The following is a 14,348-nucleotide window of genomic DNA, read 5'->3' as shown; positions in this document are numbered from 1 at the left end:
CCCAATTCTAGTTTTTAAGGAATTATTTTCTTCAGTGAGCTTTTTTTTTACCACCTTTTCCCTTTGGTCAATTCTACTTTTTAAGGAGTTGTTTTACTTGGTGAATTTTTGTGCATCTTTTTTCCATTTTTTGTGCTTCTTTTACCAAGTTTTTGAGTCCTTTTTTGTGATTCTCTTGAACAACTATTACTTATTTACCCAATACTTCTACCTCCCTTATTTGATTTCTGAAATCCTTTTTGATCTCTTCTAGGGGGACTTTTTGGGCCTGAGGTCAATTTATATTTCTCTTTCAGGCTTCATATGTAGGCATTTTGACATTGTTATCCTTTTCTGAGTTTGTGTTTTGATCTTCCTTGTCATATAGTAGTTTTCTATGGTTAGGGCTTTTTTTTGTTTTTTGCTCATTTCCCAGACTATTTAATGACTCTCAAAGTTAAGCTCTGATCCTGGAGCAAAGGAGGTATGGTCCCAAGCTTGTGCACCAGCGGCCAGGGGTCTATTCACTGGCTTGCTATGCTGGGGCCTCAAGGGCTAGTGGCTCACCTGTTGTGCCAGAAGGAGGAGAACTCCAGGGCTGGCAGCTCGCCTGCTCCACTGGGGCTTGAGGACTCACAGCTCGTGCTCTGGGTTTCTGGCCTGCTAAGCAGCAACCACAGGGCTTTGGTTGCTGATCTATGCTGGGGCTAGGGGCCTCCTGCTGGCTTGCCTGGACACAACCTGCACTGCTCCCCTTTTACACAAGTGAGACATATCTTTCCTATAGTCCTTCTGAGTTATCTTGGGCTGAAAAATTGTTTCATCCTGTCCTTTTGTGGGTTCTGTTGCTACAGAATTCATTTTGAGGTTTGATCTAAAGTTGTTTTGAGGGAAATTGGAGAGAGCTCAGGCAACATCCCGCTTTTTCTCTACCATTTTGGCTCCATCCTGGAAAGTAGATTTAGTGTAAAAAGTGTGCCATCTTTAAGAGACATCATGGTACGGTGGCAGGAATACTGGATATGGAGTCAAAGCTCCTACATTCAAGTTCTGATTCTGCCACGTACTAACTGTGTGGCCTTGGGCAAATCCCATAAGCTCTCTGGTTCTCACTTTCTCCTCTATAAAATAAGGAATCTAGACTAGATGATCTCAAAGTTACCTTCTATTTCTAAGCCTATGATCCTATAAGTAATAACATTGTAGAGCTTTATGCTTTCATGTATTTTTGTAGAACATCTTACTATGTGATGTGCCATTATATAATTTGCTGTATTCCATTTTTGTTGTAAGCCTGAGAATTGCCTTATTGCACTAAGAGCATGGAGCCAATTCTATTTAATTCAACAAATATTTATTTAATGCAAAGTATTGTGAGAGGCTCTGGGAATACAAAGAAAAAAAACTAAGCAGTCCAAGTCTTAAAATAATTTAGTGGGGTAATACAATATTTACACAGATAAGTAAATGCAATGTAATTTAAGGGGAAAAGCACTAATTAATAGCAGGGCAGGGATTAGAACTGCCTGCTGGGACACTTCTAATAGGTTATCCTATACGTATCTCAAACTCAACATGTCGAAAACAAAACTCATTATTTTTCCCCAAAACTTGGTGGTGTTCAGTTATTCAGACATATCTGACTCTTCATGATTCCATGGACCATAGCATGCCAGTCCCTTCTATCCTCCACTATCTCTTAAAGTCTGTCCAATTTCACATGCATTGCTTCCATGACACTATCTATCCATATCATATTCTCCCATCCCCTTTTCCTGCTGCCTTCAATCTTTCCCAATATCAGGGTCTTTTCCAATGAGTCCTGTCTTCTCATTATATGGCCAAAGTATTTAAGTTTCAGCTTCAGTATTTGACCTTCCAGTTAATAGCCTGAATTAATTTCTTCAAATATTGACTGATTTGATCTCCTTGCTGTCCAAGGGGCTCTCAAAAGTCTTCTCCAGCACCACAATTCGAAAGTGTGAATTCTGCAGTGCCCAGCTTTCCTTACAGTACAACTCTCACAGCCATACATTTCTCCTGGAAAAACCATAGCTTCAACTATATGGACCTTTATTGGCAAAGTGATGTCTCCACTTTTAAGCATGCTGTCCAGATCTGCCATACCCTTCCTTCCAAGAAGTAAGCATCTTTTAAATTCATGGATGCAGTAACCATCTGCAGTGATTTTTAAGCCTGAGAATATAAAGTCTGACATTGCTTCCATTTCTTCTCTATTTGCCGGGAAGTGATGGGACCAATTGCCATGATCTTGTTTTTTTTTATGTTAAACTACAAACCAGCTTTTATACCTTCTTCTTTCACCTTTATCAAGGGGCTTCTTAATTCCTCTTCACTTTCTGCCATCAGAGTGGTATCATCTGCAGATGTGAGATTGTTGATATTTCTCCTATCTATTTTAATTCTGGCTTTTGATTCATCCAGCCTGGCATTTCACATGCTGTATTCAGCACGTAAGTCAAATAAAGTGACAATATATAGCCTTGTCATATTTCTTTTCCAATTTTAAACCAGTCATTTGTTCCATGTTCAATTCTAACTGTTGCTTGTTGGCCCACATACAGTTCTTCAGGAGACAAGGAAGGTGATCTGGTACTCCCATTTCTAAAGATTTGCCACATTTTATTGTGATTCACACAAAGGCTTCAGTGTAGTCAATGAAGCAGTTGATGTTTTTCTGGAACTTCCTTGATTTTTCCACATTCCAGTAAATGTTAACAGTTTGGCCTCTAGTTCTTCTGCCTTGTCAAAAACCAGCCTGCTCTTCTGGTAATTCTCAGTTCACATATTGCTGAAGCCTAGCTTGCAGAATCTTAACCTTGCTGGCATGTGAAATGAGTACAATTGTTTGATAATTTGAACATTCCTCAGCATTGCCCTTCTTTAGGATTAGGATGTAAACTGATCTTTTCCAATCCTGTGGCCACTGCTGAGTTTTCCAAATTTGCTAGCATACAGAGTGCAGGACTTTAACAGTATCATCTTTTAGGATTTTAAGTAGCTCAGCTGGAATTCTGTGCCCAAAACCTCTTCTAAATTTCCTTATTACTGTTGAAGACATTATCATCATTACAATCCATTATATAGATTCGGTGTTAGCCTCACTCCTCACTCAGGCCACATATTCTAATCAGCAGCCAAATCCTGCTGTTTTTTAAGGAACTATACTGAGTCCAAGATTCCTCAGCTCCATCCTTCCTTTGAAACTTTGCTTTATTCATACAAGCCATAAGTGAAGGAAGATAGTGGCAGGACATGAATAATTTAATTGAAACAATTAGGAAATGTCAGATGTTTTAAATTACAGCAGTCATGAGATTTGTGCAGTCTTCTCATTTACAATCCCATGTCACCTTTCCAGAGAGTTCTAGAGGATTGTGACAACAACTTAACTCAGGAGACTTGGTCTTACGGGATTTTATCCAAGGATATGAAGCAAAGGTCCCACACCAACAATGCTAAAACATTAATAGCAGCACTTCTATAGTATCAAAACACTGGAAATCAATCAACAAGCATTTATTGAGCATCTACTATGTGCCAAGCACATAAAGCACAAAGACAGAACTAGGAGGCACAATAGATAGAGTGACAAACCTACACTCAGGAAGACTCAACTTCCTGAATTAAAATCTGACCTCAGTGGGGCAGCTAGCTGGAGTCAGGAGGACCTGAGTTCAAATCTAGCCTCAGACATTTGACACACTTACTAGCTGTGTGACCTTGGACAAGTCACTTATACAATTGTCCGGCCTTCCCTCCTCCAAAAAACAAAACAAAGAGACAACAAATAATTAATGAACTCCCTCTTTAACTTCTGCTACCTAGAATCCTTGACTTCTTTCAAGAATTAGGTCAAGTGCCACCTATTTGAGGCCTATCATGACCCTGCTGTAAATGCCCTACCACTAAAATTACTTTGTATTTGTTTGTTATGTATTTTATATTTATTTATCCATGGACATATTTTTCCCAATACATTACAGGCTTCCTGAGGTCAGGAGTTGTTTCATTTTTCTCTTTGTATTCCGAGCACTTAGCACAGTGCTTTTCACATTTGGATGCTTATTAGCTGCTTTAGAATGGGGAAAAAAGAGAAATTTTAAGAAACATCCTGGACAACTTATATGAACCAATGCAGAGTGAAAGCAGAATGAGGAGAGCAATATGCACAACAATTGTAATAATGTGAATGAAAACACTATAAAACAGATGAATTCAGGTTAAATCCAATGAACATTATTGGTTCTAGATCAATGGTGTCAAACTCAAATAAAAATGGAAAGCTACAGGCACATAATGATTTAGAAAACAATAAATGAACATTATCTATATTGTATTGTATTTTTATTTATTTTCTTTGACATTTCCCAATTACATTTAAATCTCGTTCAGGCCACTTGGGATATTTGCAGTCCACCTGTGGTCTGTGGTAGTACCTGGAGTTTGACACCTATGTTCTAGATTATAAATAATGAAACACAGCTTCCACCTCTTGTGAAAAGGCAAAGGGTAAAAGGAAATTATAGATGTCAAATGTCACATATATTGACAGTCATGGTGCTTTTTAGGGCCTTTTCCATGACATTCTCTATTCTCTCAAGCCTTCTCTTGGTTACTCATAGTTCCCCACTTCAGTGACTTACAGAAAGCCTTTCTTCTGGCATTCTCTCAACCTTTCCCTTTTCATTTTTCCTAATTAAAATGTCCCTTTTCTACAATGTTAATCCCTCCAGGCCCTGTTCTCTGCTAAGTGGTAATGGATTTAAATCATATATATTCATCTATGCTAATACATTGGCTAATTGATATGTGTCTCTCTGAGGTAATCTAATAACATAGATAATAGACTGTTAGAACTGGAAGGGACCTTAAAAATCATCTAGTCTAAATCTACTATTTTATAGATGCAAATATTCAGGTTTAGAGTGATTGTGACTCTTGCAAGGTCACACACTGCACCCTAGGTTTTCTAACTGCTAATCCAATATTCTCTCCACTAAAACATATTTTACCCCAATTAAATAAAACATTTTCAAAAATTGCCTTAAGACATGACCCTCAAAAGAGAAATTTCAGACATTCCAGGTCAATGAAGAAAATGTAACTGGGCAAGATATCCTTTCAGGATCATTCAAATCACATTACATAGGCAGTTCCTCATCCTTCCTGTTTGTAAGGCTGTCCCTATGTTTAATTAATAACAATATAATCATGCTAAACTATATTTTCCCATATTCTCACACAACATATATAAATTGCAATAACTTACTTTTATTTGTTCCAATGACATCACCATCCCAACGTTTCTAATTGTACGATACACACGTGTGGCAAATTCCACTTCCATGTGATGCAGACAGGAACTGCCCAATTCATTCCAAGCAGATGCTTCATTCAGAAGTTTGCACACTTCCCATGATTCAGAGAATCTATAGTAGACAGAAGAAATTTATCTGTCCAGTTACATTAGGGTACTGCAGTATACATGTTGATATCCCCTCAAATTTAATAGTATCTCAATTCTTCAGTCTCATCAGCTCCCTACTCTTCTACTCTACATGTTACACAAAGCAATGGTCATACCCTTGACTTCACCAACACCCACAAGTTTTCCATTTTCACAATCAAAAACTCTGAAATTTGTTTGTCAGATCATAGCCTACGCTCATCATCTCTCTCCTTAATTTCTAACTCCCTCACTAACAGTCCTTTCCCTACCACTTCAAATATACCCAATCCTTCCCTATCTTTAAAAATAACCTTCAAAATTAAAGCTGTCTATAGTCATGTGAAAAATACTCTAAATCACTACTGATCAGAGAAATGCAAATTAAAATAACTCTGAGGTACCACCTCACACCTATCAGATTGGCTAATATAACAAAACAGAAAAATGATAAATGTTGGAGAAGATGTGGGAAAATTTGGACTCTAAGGCAATGGAGAGCACTAATGCTCAACCATTCTGGAGAGCAATTTGGAACTGTACTCAAAGGGCAATCGAACTGTGCATACCCTTTGATCAGAGGTCATAAAAAAGGGAAAAGGGCCTAAATGTATAAAAATATTTATAGCAGTTCTTTTTGTGGTGGCAAAGAACTGGAAGTTGAAGGAGTGCCCATCAACTGGAGAATTGGCTGAACAAGTTACAGTGTATAAATTTAATGGAATACTATGGTGCTATAAGAAATGATGAGCAGGAAGATTTCAGAAAAGCCTAGAAAAACTTACATGAACTGATGCTGAGTGAAGAGAGCAGAACCAGGAGAACACTGTACACAATAACAGCAAAAATGTGCAATGATCAACTATGACTGACTTAGCTCTTCTCAACAATACAACAATCCAAGACAATTCCAAAAGATTCACAATGGAAAATGCTATCCACATCCAGAGAAAGAACTATGGAATCTGAATGCAGATCGAAGCATATTATTTTCTCTTTTTGTGCCTTTTCCCTTTTCATTTTGTTTCTTCTTTCACAGAATGACTAATGTGGAAATATGTTTACATGATTGCACATATATAACCTATATCAGATTGCTTGCCGTCTTGGCAGGGTGGGTAGGATGGAAAGGAGGGAGGGAGAAAAATTTGAAACTCAAAGTCTTATAAAAATGAGTGTTAAAAACTATCTTTACATGTAACTGGAAAAAATAAAATACTATTTACCAAAAATAAATAAATAGATATTTGATAGGGGAAAAAAATTACCTCATTAGACCCTACCATCCCCTCAAGCTACAGTCTTATGCTTCTCCATCCTTTCGAAAGCAAACTTTTAGAATAACTTCCTGACCTCTATTTCTTTCACTTCTCTTACTTCCCAACTTTATGTAATAAGGTTTTCTGACCTCATTACTCAATTGAAACAGTTCTCCCCAAAATTACATCCCCAAAATTACATGGCCTTTTCTCCATCCTCATTCTTCTCAATCTTTCTAAAACATTTGATACCATTGGTCACCCTCTCCTCTTAAGTACTCTTACCTCTTTGCGTTTTTTCCTTGTGTGACACTACTTCCTCTTAGTCCTTCTCCTACCTGAACACTCCATAGCAAATTACGGGTGTATCCCCAAAGTTCTGTCTTTGGTCCTCTTCTATCTCTTCACTTTCTCATTTGGTGACCTCATCAGCTCCAATGAATTTAATTATCATGTCTATGCAGATGATGCCCAAAACTATATATCCAACGCTAGTCTCTTCTAAGTTCTACTTGAGCTCCATGTCTATGAGACATTTCAAACTAGATGTCCCACAGGCATCTCAAAGTCAACAGGTCGAAAACAGAGCTCATTATCTTTTCACAAAAATCTACTCTTATTTCAAATTTCTCTCTTTCTGTTATGGGAACCAGAAGTCATCATCCTTCCAATCACCCATCACCCAAGTTCACAACTCTGGTATTATTCTCACTCTTCACTTATCCAATCACTTGGTAAATCATGTCACTTCTACAATTCTAAAATGCCTCTTGCAAACATTATTTTTCTCTCTACTCACATAGCTACCACCCTATTTCAGGCCCTCATCATCTCTAGGTAGACTATTTAAAATACCCTCTTTTTGATCTCCCTGACTAAAGTCTCTCCTAACTCCAATCCATTCTCCATGAAGCTGCTAAAGTGATTTTTCTAAAGCTCAGACCTTACCAAGTCACTTTCAACTTAGTAAACTTCAATGGCTTCCTATTGCCATTCGAATCACATACAGACAATTTGCCTTCTAAAATTCTTCACAACCTGGTCCTGTCCTACTTTTCTAGCCTTGGTATACATTACTCCCTTCCCAAACTCTCTAGACCAGCCAGACTACCCTACTTACTCTTCCTCACATGTGATACTCCATCTCATATATGTGCCTTTGCACTCTCCCCCACCCTGGAATGCATTTTCATCTCACCTCCACATGTAAGAATGTCAAGTTTCCTTTGAAACTCAGCTCAAACAGCCACTTACACCTGAAGTCTTTCCTCATCTCCCCTTCCCCCCATTGCCAGGGCCTTTCCTACCAAAATGACCTTGTCTTCATTTTACATATGTTTATATCTGTTCATGTCATATCTTGTGGCAGAATATAAGTTTCCTGAAAAAAAATACTTCATTTACCATATTCATAAAGAATGCCATTCACAAAGAGGAAGTCTTCAACTTGACAAAAATTTCAAAAATTTACTTGTAACTAAGACTATTCCCACTGAGATAACATAAATGGTGATTAGATTCTCAGGCTAGCCCACAAAAAGCCTTTCAAACCTATAATGTAGCTGAGTATTGTATATCTGCAATGAAAATGAGTGAGAGGAGGGAAAGGAAGAGAAGGGGAATAAGCATTTATGAAGCATGTACTATGACAGGCATCATGCTAACCACTTTTCAACTATTATCTCATTTAATCCTCATAACAACCGTGGAAGGTAGGTATTATTATCATTTCCATTTAACAGCTGAAGAAACTGAGGCAGACAGAGGTTAAGTGACTTGCCCAGTGTCACACAGCTAGTAAGTGTTTGAGTCTGGATTCAAACTCTCATCGTCTCGACTATAGGCCCAGTGCTCTACGCACTCTGACACCACCTGGGATGCTGGTAATTAAGAAAAACAATAAGAAAGTCTTAAAACTTAGTTTCAATTATAGTATTTGGGGGGAAAGGGTTTAATTAGAAAAATATGAGGAGGGCAGAGCCTTTTGGAAAGTCTGAAACAGGTTTTAAGGTGAGGTTACATATCACTTTAGAAGTCAATGGCACTTGTTCTTTGACAGAAACTCAGAGCTGGAAGAGAGTTTTCAGGAGTCCAGAAAGGTTATTGGAGCTCTCTTTCCCTTTGCATTTTTCCCCTCCTTCAGTGCCACGTAAAGAGAATATGCCCATAATACCAGGCCTCCCCACACCTCTCCTAAAGTCTCTGAGGGAGGAAGAAAGGGCAGAGCTAGCTTTGGTAGTGATGCAAAAAGGAAAGAAAGGGAGTTCACCCCTGCTACAATAATAAAGATTCCTATGCAAACATTTCCCTAAATCTTCATTTTCATTCTAAATATCTGGTTACTTTGTCCTCATCTCACATGGCCTCCAGTCTCCTCACCAACCTGGTCTCTCGCAACTTTGATCTTCCTAAAATGTGGTGCATAGAATAGAACATAATACATCAGATTTCCTCTCCCCCACCAATTTATAACTAAGTGATCAATTGCAAATCAATAAATTAAGAAGCCCCTGTCTTTCCCAATGTGATTACTAAAGAAAACAAAAGTTAACTTTTATGGAAAAGTCCTGGCTTAATGAACAGGAAGAGACTACCTTGAGAATTTCACACTTCTCAAACTAAGAATGTTAAGTTTAAATAGTATTCTATAAGTTTCACAATTCAATATAAAAGCATGGTACTAGCACACAGGAATGAAAAATTAGAGATGGTTCCACTTGCAGCTACCACAAAGGGGCACTGCTAATTGTGATTCACTCATTTATTGCCTAATATATTGGGCTTCATTCTGGATTCTGACATCAGTATGTATTTTGTGTCTACCAATGAACTCCCTGGGCTCCTGCTCTCCCTACTAGTTACTCTCTTTCCTTCCTATCTTCTTGCCTGTGCTTCATCAGGTCACTTCTGTTAAGTTTATAACTTTAGAAAGCATTTAATGGAATAAGAATGCATACACATATTAATATCTGGAGACTGTCCATGTGCACCAAACACCACAACATTCATTTAGTTCCCACTCTAATGCCTCAAGTAGCAGAGAAGACAAGAAACTGAAAAATCAGTTCTAAATTTCTTCCAGTCCCATCCTTTTCTCTACAGGTAGCTGGATAAAAAAGTAACTCATTCGCAGACAGTGCAGTCACTCAACTACACTGAGTATAGGAAAGGTCACTTCAGTGTTTCTCCTAGAGGAGAAGTGGAGAGGTAAGCAGCCTTTTTTTCACCTTCCCTGGACATCCTATCAGTTTCGCCATGCCTAGCTGCACCTCTCTTCTATCACATCATACATATATACATCTATCTCTGTCACTTGAGCACAACAACAAAGTCTATTTTATTTCCCCGAAGAGATTTGGTTAGTCAGGCTACTAAGCTCTCACGAAAAACAAACACCTAGAGCTGGACAGGAAGGGCTACTTTCTCCCTCTTCTCTTCCCAACTCACCTTTTCAAAACTGTCCATCCTTGTATCTGTCACCACTCAAATGCTTGGACGTATTCGTTACTAGGTTTCGTAATAAGAACCCTGCAATGCTAATTCAAGTGTTCAAATAAAGTAAATACAAACAACTCATTAGATTTCAAAAGTTTCCATAACAGGCAAGGAATCTCCCTTATAAATATAATAACCTGACTCTACTCCACTCACCTTGTGTGCTGACTATGTGATGTGAAAGGAGAAAGGAGTTACCAAATCCAATTATGATTGGGAAAGATCAAGAAGGAAATGTCATAATTATTGACCACTGGAAAATTTGAACACACAAAGACAGTCTGGTCAACTGAAGGACCAGAGGGACAAAGAAGCAAGATAGTGATTGGAATGGAGAGAGTTTTGCTCCATGTCTGATCCTGTCCTAGACTGTACCTCACTATTAGCCAACAAACAGGCAATAAAGTGATCAGAGTCCTATAAATTCCAATCAATTAAGCCAAGAAACAGTAAGAGAACAGAGTCAAAGGTTGACATCAATGATACAACCATGGTCAGAAAACAAGAGGAACTGAAAGACAACCTCAGCTCCTAATTTTCCATCCTACACCAAATCTGGACATTAATGCCCTGGAAGGCCATTAGTAGAGCAGCTTTAGGGAAAACTCCTGCTTGGATTGAGGATAGTCACATATTGTAGGTTTAGCCCATTTAGGTCTAGACTCCTGAAATTTCTGAGTTATGGGCAGCCAGAGCCTGGAAAAAGCCATAGGAATGCAACTATAAGATGGTGCTTAAATATGTTGTTCATTTTATTCTTATATTGATTCTATACATAATTTATTAAAAATGATTATATATAGTCAAGTATTGCATATCTGTTTGCTTGGATGATCAGACACCATTATTGTATGATGGCTCATTCAGGAAAGAAGCATTTCTCAGTGGAATGAAGACTCTGAGTTATTCTGAGCTAACCATACCTCTTGGACTAATGACCCAAGAATAGCCACCCATAGAGAGGTGGCATTCTCAAAAAACTGTAGAGTTAATCAGCCAATAAACATATATAAAGCATTCTACTATGTGCCAGGTAACATGCTAAGCACTGGGAATACAAAGAAAGGCGAAAGATAGACCCTGCTCTCAAGTAGCTTAGAGTCAAACTGGAGACTTAGCAGGGACTTTGAGAAAGTCAAGAAGCAGAGATAAGGAAGGAGAGATTTCCAGGCATGGGGACAGTCAATGAAAATGCCTAGATTTGGGAAACGGAATAGTTTGTGTAAGGAAAAATAAGAATGTCAGTTTTACCGGGAGAATAAAGTATAAGAATACTGGAAAAGAAGGAGGAAGCCAGGTTGTAAAGAGTTTTGAATAAGAAAAACTAACAACTAGAACTATCCAAAAGTGGAATGGTCAGCCTTGGGAGTTAGTAGTTTTCCTTTCATTAGAGTTCTTCAAGTAAAAGTTATATGAGCACATGAATATTTTATAAAGAGAATTCTTGTTCAGGTACAGGTTGGGCCAAATAATCTGCAAAGCCCTTTCCAACTCTCAAATTCTGTGATTTTGTGGAACATATGGAGTAGCTTTAAGACAGGCAAGGGGAAAAGAAGAAAAGGAGTAAATGACCTAGTCATCCATATGTTAGATATTGGAACTCAAGGGGTACCTAAAACCTTGAAGGACTTAGGATAATTTGTTATAATTATTTTCTGGTCAATTCATAGATCAATAATATATATAGTACCAGATAACAATATCACACCAGACAACGAAAGTAGATGATTATTCACAACCAAGTAAAAATGAGACTTACCTTTTTAGCATTAAAGTTTGCATCAGTATTTGTCTCAGCTCATTACTTTTTGAGTCTGTAAAATTGTTGAGAAAGCTATGGGTGCTAAGGCAGATATTGTTTATTTTTCCACTCTGTGTCTGGCAAGTTAATTCTCCATTATACAAGAGCAATGGCTTATGGGAAAAGGGAACCTTTGTGCCTCCTGCCAAGATTACTTTGGACCCTGCATTATAAAATCAGAAAATTATTTTTAGAAGCTTCTATATCTAATCCTTCCTTAGTGATTGATGAAACATAAAATACACTAGCATATGTGTCAGTATAACCAGTGAGGATATCCGTGGAAATGCTGAATATTCAAATATTGAGAAATGTAACTCTTATCATCCCTCCTCTTTATATATATTTTCAGTTCATTTATTGATGAACTCTATAGCTAAGAAAATTCAACAGAAATATTAGCAGGTACCTACTAAATAGAAGGCACATTTTTCTATGATTTAGCCACTTCTCTAGTTAAGCCTTTACCTTCTCCCCTTTACATCATTCAAATTCATATTTAACAAACGTAATGAAAAAAATAATTGATACCTAAAGAATATCTATTCTCTACAAAAGAATATTTGGCAAATATATATATATATATATATATATATGTGTGTGTGTGTGTGTGTGTGTGTATTGGTCTATGCCATCAAAAGAGTTTAGTTATGGAAAGACCAAAAAGGATCTTGTTACAAGGAAATCTTATCTTTGATGATGTCCCATACAGGTGGAGAGAATTATAATAAACGCCCAGTGAATTAAAATATTTCACTGATATCTTCTGACAGAAAGGTAAAAGAACAATTCTGGTCATTCAGATTTGAATTTTACTTAAAATTATATTTTAACTCAAATTATTTATCAGTTCTTAATATAAACCTATCATTTTTCCTTAATTTGAATATCATCCAGTGAGCACTTGCTCAATACATTGAATAAAAATCTTAATTTATCAAGCTTAATTTGAAATCCTGATTCAAGTATTAGATACAACAGGAAGTATTTACTATAAACTCAGTGAGTGACTGTTCGAGAGCCTGAGGATTAATGTTTCAGACTGAAAACATAGGCTAAACTGACACTGAAACATCATGTATTTCAATAACATACAAATGCAATGACAAAACCTTATTGCAATAATATCCAGCATTATCAAAAATATGTGTGAATTGAGCCATTCTCCAATGGCTAAGTGGTCAAAAGAAATGAACAAGCTTTTTTTCCAAAAAAAAAAAAGAAATGCAATCCATCAACAACTATATGAAAGATTCTCCAAATCACTAATAAAAAGAGAAATGCAAATTAAAACAACCCTGAGGGTCTACCTCAAATCCACTGAATTGACAAAGCTGACAAAAGGTGACATTGGTAAATATTGAAGGAGTTATGGAAGGAAGGACAAGTACATAAATGTATTCTTGGTATAACCTAAATTGTTTCAAACACTCTGATCATTTGGAAACATGCCCATAAAATCACTAAACTGTACCAGAAATACCAGTCAGATTCCCACCCAGAAGTCAAAGACAAAAAGACCTAAATATATATATACAAAAATAATCACAGCACCATTTTTTGTTGTGCTAAAGAAGTGGAAACAAAGTAGGTACCCATCAAATAATGAATAACTAATACAGAATGAAACATTATTGCACTGCAAGAAATGACAGATATTAAGACCTGGGCAGATTCATTTGACCTGATGATACAAAGTAAAATTAGCAGAAAGGAAACACAATTTACATGATAACCGCAATAACATAAAGGAAAGCAACACTGAAAGGTTTCAGAATTGATCAATATAGTAACTAGTCATGACTGATAATAAAGCATACCTTCAGCTTCCTGGCAAAGAGGTGATGGACCAGAGGTACAAAACCAGACATAAAAACATAAATAAAGGATAGATTTACTTTACTTGATCACTCTCATTTATTACAAGGGAAGGCATCTATTTAGGAGAGGGTAAGGTCAGCTAATGAGAAGTGATAAAAATTGAAAAAATAAAGAGTATTAATAAAATATTTTTAAAACACATAAAGCAAAAAGAAGCTCAGAAAGGGTTATAAAAGTCTAATTGTTTTTACTACTTTGTAAAATATAATGTATATTTTAAAACAAACCTTTATATCAGAAGTTCGTGGTTCCATATACAATTATATTTGTTCTTTGTGTATTGAAATATTTGTGTTTGCTTATGATTCTAAATTCATAATTAAAAGGAAAAAATTCCTTCTTTAGTACAGGGTGGGGAGGAAGAGAGGGGGACAGTTTAGAATTTAAAACGTAACAAAAACAAATTTAACTTAATTTTTAAAAAAGGAAAAAATTAATATATTTGAATATATGGCATTGAGTA

The 14,348-nt window shown here is 36.8% G+C and overlaps 1 protein-coding gene across 1 annotated transcript in view; it reads right to left on the bottom strand.

Annotated features, from left to right (window-relative positions):
- The window catches only part of LOC118854835 (WD repeat-containing protein 19-like), a 157,633-nt gene that overhangs the window by 75,867 nt on the left and 67,418 nt on the right, over positions 1-14,348 (bottom strand). Inside the window, 2 exon segments of the mRNA XM_036765055.1 lie at positions 5,273-5,456; positions 11,963-12,167. Of these exon segments, the coding sequence (XP_036620950.1) occupies positions 5,273-5,456; positions 11,963-12,167 (389 nt within the window).

Source organism: Trichosurus vulpecula, chromosome 6 (assembly GCF_011100635.1).
Source record: "Trichosurus vulpecula isolate mTriVul1 chromosome 6, mTriVul1.pri, whole genome shotgun sequence".
NCBI lineage: Eukaryota > Metazoa > Chordata > Mammalia > Diprotodontia > Phalangeridae > Trichosurus > Trichosurus vulpecula.
Note: the sequence above shows the minus strand (reverse complement) of the source record. Positions and strands in the feature narration are given on the sequence as shown.